Consider the following 14,009-nt stretch of genomic DNA (forward strand, 5'->3'; position numbering starts at 1 on the left):
TAAAGAACTTGCATTTATATAATACTTTTCACTTCCTCTGAATGTCCCGAAGTGCATCATAGCCAATTAAATCCTTTGGAAGTGCTGTCAATATAAATAGCACACATGCTGTCTGTCTAGGCTCCTGTATGAAGATTGGTCATTTAGGTAAGATACCAGAGGCTCACTAATGTCAGTGCAGCCACCATTATGAGCAGTGAAAACAATCAAATTTCTCAATCACTGAAGAATAAGGCAGCATTACTTCACTCCTGCAAAATATCAAAAATTAACTTCAAAACACTCATAGCAAGTGGGAAGCAGATATCAAGCGTACTGCAATTCAACTGTTTGACTATTATTGTGAGAGCTGCTACATAACTAGCATTTGTGAATTGGAACATGTTACATTAGGTATTTCATTTTAAATATAATATAGAACTTCAGTTCCTTTGAAAGAGTTTGGTACTTTTTAATATTGTGTAGTGTTTAATATTTCTGTGTGCTCATTCATGACTATCAAAGAATCCTGCAAAGCTAGTTGTCTTTAAAAGAAAGACTTGCATTTATGTAGCCATTGTTATGTCTCTCAAATATCTGAAAGCATTTCATGTATGATGAATTAGTTGAAATTGCAGTATGTAGCAGCCATTTTTGGCATAGTAGGATTCCACAGACCTCAATGAGAGGAATGGCCAATTTAATGTGTTCTTGATGAAAGGGGTTGAGGGAAGAACATTGGCCAGAGCTCTCAGCTCTCTGAGTAGTGCCAGAGAATCTTAAAAGCCTGCCTGAACAGGTGGACAAGACCACGGTTTAATGTCTCATTCAAAGGATAGTGCCTTTGCCAAGGCATCATTATTTTCGCTGCAGTTAATTTCACAGGAAAATTATTACAAATATTTTTAAAATAAACTTTCTTTTATAGAGGAACTTTGTGATAACTAGTGGAACTGTTTTTGTTTAAATCTCATCTACCTCTTTTATTTTTATCCATGTACAGGAAATATCATCTCCAAAATATGCCTGTCGTAACTGGTATAGACCTAGATGCGAATGGCTACATCATATGTTACTGCAGTAACAGAAGATTCTGGGTAAATAATTTCTTGCCACTGAGGGAGGAACCTTGGATACATTTCAAAATCTGCTGGAAGGGTAGTGTCTGTGCATTGGCATGAATCGTTACACCACTATGAAACAACTTGGGGATGGAACATATGGCTCCGTTCTCATGGGAAGAAGTATAGATTCAGGAGAGCTAGTTGCCATTAAAAAGTAAGTGATTTTTCATTTTATTTGAATACTTATGTCCTTATCTCACCTAGTTTTCAGCAGGTGCTCCAAGGCGCGTCTTTACTTGAACTTTGGGTATGCCACACTGAAAATTGTGCTTCCGTGTAAATTAGTTGGTGTAAGTGTGAAGGCTCAATCTGATCCCAGAGCAAAGCAGAATGAGACTCCCTTTTTCAAGATTAGGTCCTGATTCTCTTTATCTTTATAACTTTAGTGTTACAGCAAAACTGCTATGCACTGATGCTGTAGTTGGAGTGCAAATGCATTCTTAGAGAGTGGGAAAGTGACTTCTTCCAGCTCCTTGGCTAAACCATTCTTTAGCCGGCTGATGAGGGGTACGTAATTGTGGCCCAGAATGACACACTCCCTTTGGTAGCTCCAGCAGTCTGTACAAGATCATTTAAATCATTAAATAGAAACATCCTATCAATGCATGATTCCAACTTGCCACCCTAGGACATTGTTAAAGGGCAGTTTAAAAATATATGGTGACGTGCTCATTTCAGGCTGTTGTTCTCTTTCCTCTTCCAAGTATTTATCTCCTGTGCCCTCTTTCAGTCAGGTACAGTGACTTAGGAAATACAGGTAGGTGGGAACATGCGGCTACAGTTCCCTCAGCTTTCCCATGTAGAAAGCACTGACCTGGCATAAGAACATGACCGTTACTCCACTTCTAATTGATGTAAACTTTTTAAAAACAAAACTGGAAATAGATTAACTATTATCAAATCCTACTGAAAGTCACCAGAAGAATAGTTTCATCATTCTTCCTAAATACACCACAGGTGCACAGCTTAGCTTCTAGGGAAATAGTGTGCTTAGCGCACACATAAAACTGTGATTCCACAAATGAGCAGTGCAACAAGTGGTCTTGTATTCCTGAAATGTATAAAGCTTAGAGGCTGTACTCTTGTGTTTAATTTTGAGTCAAAACAAACTGGTGCAATGCCATAGGTCCTGGTCCTTTTATATGAACTTGAAATAGAAAACAATGTGTTACACTGTCTAATTGCAGTATTTTGCACCTGCTGGTCTAATCGTTTCTCGGGGACGTGACAAAGCAGGGTTATATTCCTGTGTTGTATTGAGGATATATAGATTACATTAGAATGTACAGCACAGAAGCAGGCGATTTGGCCCACCTGGTCCACATTGGTGTTCATGGTCCACACGAGCCTCCTCCCACCCATCTTCATCTCACCCTTTCAGCATATCCTTCTATTCCTTTCTCCCTCGTGTTTATCAGATGGAGTATAATGTGGGGAAATATGAGGTTATTCACTTTGGCAGGAAGAATAGAAAAACAGAATATAAGAACATAAGAAATAGGAGTAGGAGTAGGCCACGTGGCCCCTCGAGCCTGCTCTGCCATTCAGTTAGATCAGTATTTTTTAAATGGTGCGAGACTATTAAATGTTGGTGCTCAGAGAGATTTGGATGTCCTCGTACAAGAAGCACAAAGTTAGCATGCAGGTACAGCAAGCAATTAGGAAGGCAAATGGCACATTGGCCTTTATTGCAATGGGGTTGGAGTACAAGAGCAAGGAAGCTTTACTACAATTGTACAGGGCTTTGGTGAGACCTCACCTGGAGTATTGTATACAATTTTGGTCTCCTTATCTAAGGAAGGATATACTTGCCTCAGGCGGTGCAACAGAGGTTCACTAGATTGATTCCTGGGATGAGAGGGTTGTCCTATGAGGAGAGATTGAGTAGAATGGGCCTATACTCTATGGAGTTTAGAAGAATGAGAGGTGATCTCATTGAAACATACAAGATTCTGAGGGGGCTTGACAGGGTAGATGCTGAGAGGTTGTTTCCCCTGGTTGGAGAGTTTAGATCTAGGGAACATCTCCACGGTAAAGGGTCAGGCATTTAAAACTGAGACGAGGAGGAATTTCTTCACTCAGACGGTTCTGTATCTTTGGAATTCTCTACCTCAGAGGGCTGTGGATCCTGAGTCATTGAATATGCTCAAGGCTGAGATAGATTTTTGGATTAAAGTGGAATCGAGGCATATGGGAATCGGGCGGGAAAGTGGAGTTGAGGTCGGAGATCAGCCATGAATTACAGCAAGGAAGGAGGCCATTCGGTCCATCGCGTGCATGCCGGCTCGATGCAAGAGCAATCCAGCTAGTCCCACTCCCACTCCCCCACCCTTTCCCCGTAGCCCTGCAGATTTATTCCTTTCCAGTACTTACCCAGTTCTCTTTTGAAGGCCATGATTGTATCTGCCTCCACCACCCCCTCGGGCAGTGCATTCCAGATCCTAACCAGTCGCTGTGTTTTAAAAAAAAAGATTTTCCTCGTGCCACCTTGGGTTCTTTTGCCAATCACCTTAAATCTATGTCCTCTGGTTCTTGACCCTTCCGCCAATAGGATACAGTTTCTCTCTATCTACTCTGTCTAGACCCTTCATGATTTTGAACACTTCTATCAAATCTCCTTGCAACCATCTCTGTTCTAAGGAGAACAGCCCCAGCTTCTCCAGTCCATCCATGTAACTGAAGTCCCTCATCCCTGGAATCATTCTAGTAAATCTCTTCTGCACTCTCTAAGGCCTTCACATCCTTCCTAAAGTGTGGTGCCCAGAACTGGACACAATAGTCCAGTTGTAGCCGAACCAGTGTTTTATGAAGGTTCATCATGACTTCCATACAACTCTATGCCTCTATTTATAAAGCCCAGGATCCTGTATGCTGTTTTAACCGCTTTCTCAACCTGTCCTGCCACCTTCAATGATTGTGCACATAAACCCCCAGATCTCTCTGTTCGTGTACCCCTTTTAGAGTTGTGCCCTCTCGTTTACATTGCCTCTCCTCGTTCTTCTACCGAAATGTATCACTTCGCATTTTTCTGCATTAAATTCATCTGCCATGTGTCCGCCCAATCCACCAGCCTGTCTATATCCTCCCGAAGTCTATCGCTATCCTCCTCACTGTTCACTACCCTTCCAAGTTTTGTGTCATCTGCAGATTTTGAAATTGTGCCCTGTACACCCAAGTCCAGGTCATTAATATATATCAAGAAAAGCAGTGGTCCCAGCACTGACCCCTGGGGAACATCACTGCACACCACTCTCCAGTCTGAAAAACAACCGTTCACCACAAGCCAATCCTATATCCATATTGCTATTACCCCCTTTATTCCATGGGTCGCAGTTTTGATGATAAGCCTACCATGCGGCACTTTATCAAACACCTTTTGAAAGTCCATGGACACGACATCAACTGCATTGCCCTCATCTACCCTCTCTATTACCTCATCAAAAAACTCTTATCAGGTTACTTAAACACGATTTGCCTTTAACAAATCCGTGCTGGCTTTCCCTAATCAGTCCACCCTCCAAGTTCTGTGCCGGATTATCGTTTCTAAAAGTTTCCCCACCTCTGATGTTAAACTGATTGGCCTATAGTTGCTGTGTTTATCCTTACACCCTTTTTTGAACAAGGGTGTAACATTTGCAATCCTCCAGTCCTCTGGCACTACCCCCGTATCTAAGAATGTTTGGAAGATTGTGGCCAGTACCTCTGCAATTTCCACCCTAACTTCCCTCAGAAACCTAGGATGCATCCCGTCCGGACCGGGTGACATATCTACTTTATGATGTGGAGATGCCGGTGATGGACTGGGGTTGACAAATGTAAAGAATCTTACAACACCAGGTTATAGTCCAACAATTTTATTTGAAAATCACAAGCTTTCGGAGGCTTCCTCCTTCGTCAGGTGAATGTGGAAATCCTTGAACGTTTCGCATTTATATTCAGAGAACAATACCTGGTGATTACAGATAATCTTTCCAACTGCCTGTTGTCAAGGCAATCAAAGGAAGAGAAAGTCAGCGAATAAAAGTTCCCACCAGCGAATAAAAGTTATCTGTTTTTAATACAACGGGTCATTTTCTGTCTTTCTCTTCCTTTCGGATGTTTCTCCCTCTCTCTGTCTGTTTTGTGTTCTGGCCGTTTGTATATTCGGTGGTCCTGTAGGTAACACCTCTCTGTCTGAACACTTTGATTGCCTTGACAACTGGCAGTTGGAAAGATTATCTGTAATCACCAGGTATTGTTCTCTGAATATAAATGCGAAACGTTCAAGGATTTCCACATTCACCTGACGAAGGAGGAAGCCTCCGAAAGCTTGTGATTTTCAAATAAAATTGTTGGACTATAACCTGGTGCTGTAAGATTCTTTACATATATCTACTTTAAGTATAGCTAGCCTTTCAAGTGCCTCTTCTTTATCAATCTATGATTCTATGATTCTACTGTTTACATGCCTATAGAAGAGCTTTGCATTCCCTTTAATGTTGGTCACCAGTCTATTCTCATACTCTCTCTTCGCCCCTTTTATTTCCTTTTTCAATTCTTCTCTGAACTTTCTATATTCTGCCTGGTTCTCACTTGTGTTATCAACCTGACATCTGTCATACGCCCCTTTTTTCCGTTTCATCTTACTCTCTATCTCTTTTGTCATCCAGGGAGTTCTGGCTTTAGTTGCCCTACCTTTCTCCCTCATGGGAATGTACCTAGACTGTACCCGGAGGCCCTACCTTTCTCCCTCATGGGAATATTCCTGGACTGTACCCGAACCATCTCCTCCTTAAATGCCACCCACTGCTCAATTACAGATTTGTCTGCCAATCTTTGATTCCAATTTACCCGGGCCAGATCTGTTCTCATCCCACTGAAATTGGCCCTCCTCCAATTAAATATTTTTACTCCAGATTGCTCTTTGTCCTTTTCCGTAGCTATTCTAAATCTTATGATACTATGATCGCTGCTACCTAAATGCTCTGCACTGACACTTGCTCCACCTCATTCCCTAGAACAAAAGTCCAGCAATGTCTCCTTCCTCGTTGGGTCGGATACATACTGGTTAAGAAAGTTATCCTGAACACATTTCAAAAATTCCTCCCCCTCTGTGCCCCTTTTTATTGTTATCCCAGTCTATATTAGGATAGTTGAAGTCCCCAGTTATCACTACTCTATAGCTTTTGCACCCCTGTAATTTCCCTGCAAATTTGCTCCTCTATATCCTTCCCACTAGTTGGTGGCCTATAGAATACACCCAGTAGTGTAATGGCACCTCTTTTATTTTTTAACTCTAACTAAATAGATTCGGTTCTTGACCTCTCCAGGACATTCTTTCCAATACTGCAATATTCTCCTTAATCAATACTGCCACCACCCCCCCCCCCCACCCCCACCCCTCCATTCTTTCCCTCCCTATCTTTCCTGAACACTTTGTATCCAGGAATATTTAGTAACCAATCCTGCCCTTTTTTGAGCCAGGTCTCCGTTATCGCCATGACATCATATACCCATCTGGCTATTTGCGCCTGCAGCTCATATTTGAGCATTGGAAGGAATCAGGGTGGGTAACATATCTATCTACATTCCAGCATTCTTCACATACCACAAGAATAATTCCAATTGATGATGGGAAAGTCACTGAGAATATGGACCCTTAAAATATTTTTATCCTGATATTACCCACATATAAACCTCCCGTAAGTTGATGTGTCTATTCTTATGTAGCTTTGTAATGTTCTGTGAAGTGAGGACTTAACTTCAATATTTTCTTGTTTTTGTAATGTTAATCAAACCTTTTAAGAATTGTTCAGTCCTTTAATATTGAACAAAAATATAAATGCTCTTGTTCACTTATAGTATGTGGACACTGAAAGGGTCTCCAGTGCCACCACTCCTGGCATGATGTGACCTACATGATTTGTCCAGGCTTCTTGGATTATACTCGCACCGTAGCAGTTTCCCCAAGAATGTGCAGGTGATGGGAGAACCCAGGAAGTTTATGCCCTCAAGCCACCTATGGCCAGTTGTTGGGGATTTTCAAAGAAAAGTGGTGAAATATTCTTGCATTTTGTGTTATGTTCTCTTTTTAAAAAAAATTACCCTTAGCCATAATGAACCAGGCCTGTTGTTTTTTGTGTGAATGTCAACAATGCTTCCTATTAAAGTAAGCAGATGTATTTTCCTTTTTTAAAATGGAATGCACAACACTGTTGTCATTTGTTTAATTTACATTTTTCTTAAATAGAATGAAGAGGAAGTTCTATTCTTGGGATGAATGCATGAATCTCAGAGAAGTCAAGGTATTTCTATTTTTTTAAACTAATGGCTTGTTTTACCTGCTTATTTTGTTTAGAGACTTATTGCATTCAAACATTTTCTCTTTTTGGATCACTTGAGTTGTTTATCATGGGGCCTACAGATCTCGCATAAAAAGCTGTGTTATACTACTGCTAACATTAAGGATCTGTTTAAGATGGCCAAGAGTTTCTAAGCCCTTGACACATCCTTTTGAGGCTTTTTCCCCTACCATGTTCAACATTATGCTATTCTCTCTCCCTCCTAGCCCCAGTTTGAAGTGCTACTCTTATACTCCTCCCGTCCAGTTTCACGCTGGCACTGTAATCCTCCCCTGTCCCATCTCCAATTTAATGCTGGCACTCCTCTCTCCCTCAGCATTACTGGCAGCTTCTACCTTCTATGTGATTGAATGTCGCTGCACATTCTGGGTGGGAATTCCTGATGTGAGAATCCCCACCCTGCCATGTGCAGTGACATTCAGTCACTTGGAGCAGCAGAAGATAAAATCTAGCAGTGGTACTTAGGAAGAAGGAGCCACATGGAAGGCCTGGGTAGGAGCAGCAGCACTCCATGTGTCTGGGGTGGATAGCCCTGGATCCAGATTGCACGTTGTAGTTTGGGCACCCCTACAAGTGCAGGAACATTTACAGTTTTTATTCCTTGCTCTCAAATTTCAAAACAACTTGCATTTCTTCACATTCAATGAGATGTCTCTTAGCACTGTGCAGGGCTATAGGAAACAAGTAAAGGACACTAAGTAGGAAGGGAAATGAGGAATTTGGATAAGGTGAATGCATAGTCGAAGAGAAATACCTTTTGTAAACAAGAAGTTGAGGTGATGAAGTGGAGGGGCTGGGACAGGAAGTTTGAGAGGTTGGGGACGTATTGTCTAAAGCGCAACCACCATTAGTGGAGGGATCAGAGAATGGAAAATAGCCTGGTGTCGGAGGAGCAGAGCATGTGCGCAGGGATAATATGAATGCAGAAAATCAAGGAATTGGGTTGAGAAGGGCAAGGCAATGGATGGATTTGAAGGTAAGTAATGTTAAACTGAAAGATAAAATTTGGGACCAGTGCATTAAATCAGAAGCCAAGTTCAAGTTTGTTTCTCAAAGTTTGGTTCAGTCTAGATATTGACTAAAATGCAGCAAGTTCAGGTGATTTATGCATGAATGTTCAACAACAACTACTTGCATTTATAAAGCGCCTTTAACGTTGTGAATCATCCCAAGGCGCTTCACAGGAGCATTATCAAACAAAATTTGACACCGAGCCACATGAGATATTAGGACAGGTGGCCAAAAGTTTGGTAAAAGAGATAGGTTTTAAGGATCATCTCAAAGGAGGGGAGAGAGAGGTAGAGAGGCACAGAGGTTTAGGGAGGGAATTCCAGAACTTAGGGTCCAGGCAGCTGAAAGCATGGCCACCAACGGTGGTGCGATGGAAATCAGGGATGCGCAAGAGGCCAGAATTGGAGGAGCGCAGAGATCTCGGCGGGTTGAAGGCTGGCGGAGGTTACAGAGATGGGGAAGGGCAAGGCCATGGAAGGATTTGAAAACAAGGATGAGAATTTTAAAATGGAGCCGTTGCCGGACTGGGAGCCGATGTAGGTCAGCAAGCATAGAGGTGATGGGTGAATCGAGTTGCGAATTAGGATACGGGCAGCCGAGTTTTGGATGAGCTCATGTTTATGGAGGGTGAGATATGGGAGGCCGGCCTGGAGAGCATCGGAATAGTCAAGTCTAAAGATAAGAGCATGGATGACTGTTTCAGCAGCAGATGAGCTGAGGTACCTTAGTGATGGAATGGATATGTGGTCAGAAGCTCATCTCGGTTAAATAGGATGCCAAGGTTGCAAACGGTCTGGTTCAGCCTCAGACAGTGGCCAGGGAGAGGGATTTCCCAAGTTTACCTGATGTTGGTTTTGCATTAGTACTAGAATGAACATGGCAACGTACCCCATCAACACTCTTCTTCCCAACCCCTTTCATTGCAACACATACCTTTTAATACAAGCCAGCACATCTGCTTTGTCCATCTGCCATTTTCTGTTAAAACCTACTTGTGAAAGTACAAGAAAAACTCAGTTGGGCAGCTTCACAGCAGAACGTTTATGTGACCGTGACAGCTCTGTTCCATCCCTTGTTCTAAGTTTGAAATGTTGAACACAGCTCCAGGGTCGTGGTTTATCTATTTTCCTCTTTCTAATAACTTGCGTTTATAATGGCGCCTTTAACATAGTAAAACATTCCAAGGCAATTCACAGAAACGTAATCCGACAAAATTGGACACCAAGCCAAAGGAGGAGATAGTCGGATGGTTGACTAAAAGTTTGGCCAAAGAGTTGGGTTTAAATGAGGAGAGAGAGGCGGAGAGGTTTAGGGAAGGAATTCCAGAGGGCGAAAGACTAGACAGTTGGGAGTTTGAAAGTGCCGTTGTAATTGACTTTGAGTGGGGGTGGGGGGTGGGGCGGAGTTTTCCAGGGTGAATGCAGAAGGAAGTCGGGTTTGAAGAGGGATGTAAGTGGTATGGAATACCAAGTGACCAGAGATAGCCTGGGTCTGTGATTGAGGTGATGGGAGTAGAGAGGTCGTGTGAGATGGCAAGGCCATGGGGGGGACCATGGATACGGGTCAAAAAGATTATATGGAGGGCGAGGGTGAGCAGGAGGACAGTGAACTCGGAGGTGAGTTGAGATGGAAGTTGAAATCACTGAGGATGAGAAGTCGCTTGGTGCAGAGGCTGAGAGGAAAGCAATGAGGATATCTGAGAAACTTGGCGTGGGGCTTGGGTGGGCAATAGAGAACGAGAATTCTAAAATAGAGGCGAGAGGGATGGAACAACTTGAGATGCTCAAAGGAATGCAAGGGAATAGAGACGTCGGTTCAGTACCATAAGTTTGAACTAAATGCTGCGTTAGTGATAGTTTTCTGCAGTTAACGTGCAGAGTAAGGCTCAGTTTTCAAAGAAAAGTTCTGGAGCAATACACTTTCTTTCAAATTAGGACCAGGCTTGTTGAGCTGTGAAAAGGAACCTCTTTTTTGTAAATATCATGTCTCTGTAGATATTGATCCACATGTTAGATTGTCATATCACTTTCTGAATAGAATTTAAGCCTTAATTTAGCCTGAATCTTATCTCATTCCAGTCACTGAAGAAATTAAGCCATGCGAACGTAATCAAGCTGAAAGAAGTTGTAAGAGAAAATGATCACCTGTATTTTGTATTTGAATATATGAAGGAAAATCTCTACCAGCTGATGAAAGACAGGTAATACAGGGATTAATAATGTCTCCTTATTACCAGATCCAGTCATCTGCACATGAAATAAGGTTATAAAAGCTGCTAACAGGAGACTATACGGTTGAACATGCTGGATAACTGAAACTTTACATAACCTGAGAGTAGGCAATGTTGATATTCCGGGTAAAGAAATTTACTGAAAGAGTAGAACACTGCTGCTAAATTTATGTTTCACTAGTAAAACTTATGTTTTAATACTTTTCATAATGCAGCATTCCCTCATTTAAAAGAATGCTTATAATTATTTAAAAAGTAAAAATGTAACATTTACATAATATTTATACCATTAGTAACTGCCAGTTTAAGCCTAATTGAAAACCACTGCTCAAATGACACTAAGATAGTGTCTGCCAAAAGTTTTGAGGGACTGCATAACATATTACATTAGCATACCTTTTGCTTCTAAGATGTGGGTTTCAAATCCATTCAATAACAACTTGCAATTATACAGCACTTTTAGTGTAGTGAAACAGCCCAAGATGCTTCACAGGACTATTGTGTCAAATTTTTGTTTGATAAGTCAAATTAAGAGATATTAGGATAGGTGACCACAGGCTTGATCAAAGAGGTAGATATTAAGGATCGCCTTAAAGGAGGGAGAGAGTTGGAGAGGTTTAGTGAGGGAATTCCAGAACTTACGGCCTATGCAGCTGAAAGCATGGCCACCAATGGTGAGATATCGGGGATGCACTTGAGGCCAGAATTGGAGGAGCGCAGGGATCTTGTAGGGTTGCAGGTGGTTAGAGATAGGGAGGGGCGAGGCCATGGAAGAATTTTTTAAAATTCATTCATGGGATGTGGGCATCGCTGGCGAGGCCAGCATTTATTGCCCATCCCTAATTGCCCTTGAGAAGGTGGTGCTGAGCCGCTGCAGTCTGTGTGGTGAAGGTTCTTCCACAGTGCTGTTAGGTAGGAAGTTCTAGGATTTTGACCCAGCGACGATGAAGGAACGACTATATATTTCCACGTCAGGATGGTGTGTGACTTGGAGGGGAACGTGCAGGTGGTGTTGTTCCCATGTGCCTGCTGCCCTTGTCCTTCTAGGTGGTAGAGGTCGCGGGTTTGGGAAGTGCTGTCGAAGAAGCCTTGGCGAGTTGTTGCAGTGCATCCTGTGGATGGTACATACTGCAGCCACAGTGCGCTGGTGGTGAAGGGAGTGAATGTTTAGGGTGGTGGATGGGGTGCCAATCAAGCGGGCTGCTTTGTCCTGGATGGTGTCGAGCTTCTTGAGTGTTGTTGGAGCTGCACTCATCCAGGCAAGTGGAGAGTATTCCATCACACTCCTGACTTGTATCTTGTAGATGGTGGAAAGGCTTTGGGGAGTCAGGAGGTGAGTCACTCACTGCAGAATACCCAGCCTCTGACCTGCTCTTGTAGCCACAGTATTTATATGGTTAGTCCACTTAAGTTTCTGGTCAATGGTGACCCCCAGGATGTTGATGGTGAGGGATTCGGCGATGGTAATGCCGTTGAATGTCATGGGGAGGTGGTTAGACTCTCCTTTGTTGGAGATGGTCATTGCCTGGCACTTGTCTGGCGCGAATGTAACTTGGCACTTATCAGCCCAAGCCTGGATGTTGTCCAGGTCTTGCTGCATGCGGGCACGGACTGTTTCATTATCTGAGGGGTTATGAATGGAACTGAACACAGTGCAATCATCAGCGAACATCCCCATTTCTAACCTTATGATGGAGGGAAGGTCATTGATGAAGCAGCTGAAGATGGTTGGGCCTTGGAACTCCTGAGCAATGTCCTGGGGCTGAGATGATTGGCTTCAAACAACCACTACCACCTTCCTTTGTGCTAGGTATGACTCCAGCCACTGGAGAGTTTTCCCCCGATTCCCATTGACTTCAATTTTACTAGGATTCCTTGGTGCCACACTCGGCCAAATGCTGCTTTGATGTCAAGGGCAGTCATTCTCACCTCACCTCTGGAATTCAGCTCTTTCTGACCATGTTTGGACCAAGGCTGTAATGAGGTCTGGAGCCGAGTGGTCCTGGCAGAACCCAAACTGAGCATTGGTGAGTAAATGCCGCTTGATAGCACTGTCGCCAACACCTTCCATCACTTTGCTGATGATTGAGAGTGGACTGATGGGACGCTAATTTGCCGGATTGGATTTGTCCTGCTTTTTGTGGACAGGACATACCTGGGCAATTTTCCACATTGTCGGGTAGATGCCAGTGTTGTAGCTGTACTGGAACAGTTTGGCTAGAGGCGCGGCTAGTTGTGGAGCACAAGTTTTCAGCGCTACAGCTGGGATGTTGTTAGGGCCCATAGCCTTTGCTGTATTCATTGCACTCAGCCGTTTCTTGATATCACGTGGCGTGAATCGAATTGGCTGAAGACTGGCTTCTGTGATGGTGGGGATATCGGGAGGAGGCCGAGATGGATCATCCACTCGGCACTTTTGGCTGAAGATGGTTACAAACGCTTCCGCCTTGTCTTTTGCACTCACGTACTGGATTCCACCATCATTGAGGATGGGGATGTTTACAGAGCCTCCTCCTCCCATTAGTTGTTTAATTGTCCACCACCATTCACGACTGGATGTGGCAGGACTGCAGAGCTTTGATCTGATCTGTTTGTTGTGGAATCGCTTAGCTGTATCTATAGCATGTTGCTTCCACTGTTTAGCATGCATGTGGTCCTGAATTGTACAGTACGGTAGCATAGTGGTTATGTTACTGGAATGGTAATCCAGAGGACTGGACTAATAATCCGGAGTCATGAGTTCAAATCCCGCCATGGCAGCTGGGGAATTTAAATTCAATTAATTAAATAAAAAATTTAGAATAAAAAAAATACTAGTATCAGTAATGGTGGCCATGAAACTACCAGATTGTCGTAAAAGCCCATCTGGTTCACTAATGTCCTTTAGGGAAGGAAACCTGCAGTCCTTACCCAGTCTGGCCTATATGTGACTCCAGACCCACAGCAACGTGGTTGATTCTTAATTGCCCTCTGAAATGGCCTAGCAAGCCACTCAGTTGTACAATCTCGCTTTAAAAAAGTCATAAGAATAAAACCGGACGGACCACCCAGCATCAGAGCACTAGGCCCCTGACACGGTAAAGGCAAACCAAGCCCAGTCGACCCTGTAAAGTCCTCCTCACTAACATCTGGGGACTTGGGAGAGCTGTCCCACAGAGTAGTCAAGCAACAGCCAGACATAGCCATACCCACAGAATCATACCTTTCAGCCAACGTCCCAGACTCATCCATCACCATCCCTGGGTATGTCCTGTCCCATTGGCAGGACAGACTGACCAGAGGTGGTGGTACAGTAATATACAGTCAGGAGGGAGTGGCCCTGGG

At 43.3% G+C, this 14,009-nt stretch overlaps 1 protein-coding gene across 7 annotated transcripts in view; it reads left to right on the forward strand.

The window, feature by feature from the left end:
- LOC137321573 (serine/threonine-protein kinase ICK-like) overlaps positions 1–14,009 on the forward strand; it is an 82,509-nt gene that overhangs the window by 28,124 nt on the left and 40,376 nt on the right. For all 7 annotated transcript variants that reach the window (XM_067984000.1, XM_067983999.1, XM_067984005.1 and 4 more), the window contains 3 exons: positions 983–1,257; positions 7,333–7,387; positions 10,534–10,655. In XM_067984000.1, coding sequence (XP_067840101.1) covers positions 1,157–1,257; positions 7,333–7,387; positions 10,534–10,655 — 278 coding nt within the window. In that variant the 5' untranslated portion in view covers positions 983–1,156. The remainder of the gene's footprint in view (positions 1–982; positions 1,258–7,332; positions 7,388–10,533; positions 10,656–14,009) is intronic.

This window comes from Heptranchias perlo, chromosome 5 (genome assembly GCF_035084215.1).
Source record: "Heptranchias perlo isolate sHepPer1 chromosome 5, sHepPer1.hap1, whole genome shotgun sequence".
Taxonomy (NCBI): Eukaryota; Metazoa; Chordata; class Chondrichthyes; order Hexanchiformes; family Hexanchidae; genus Heptranchias; species Heptranchias perlo.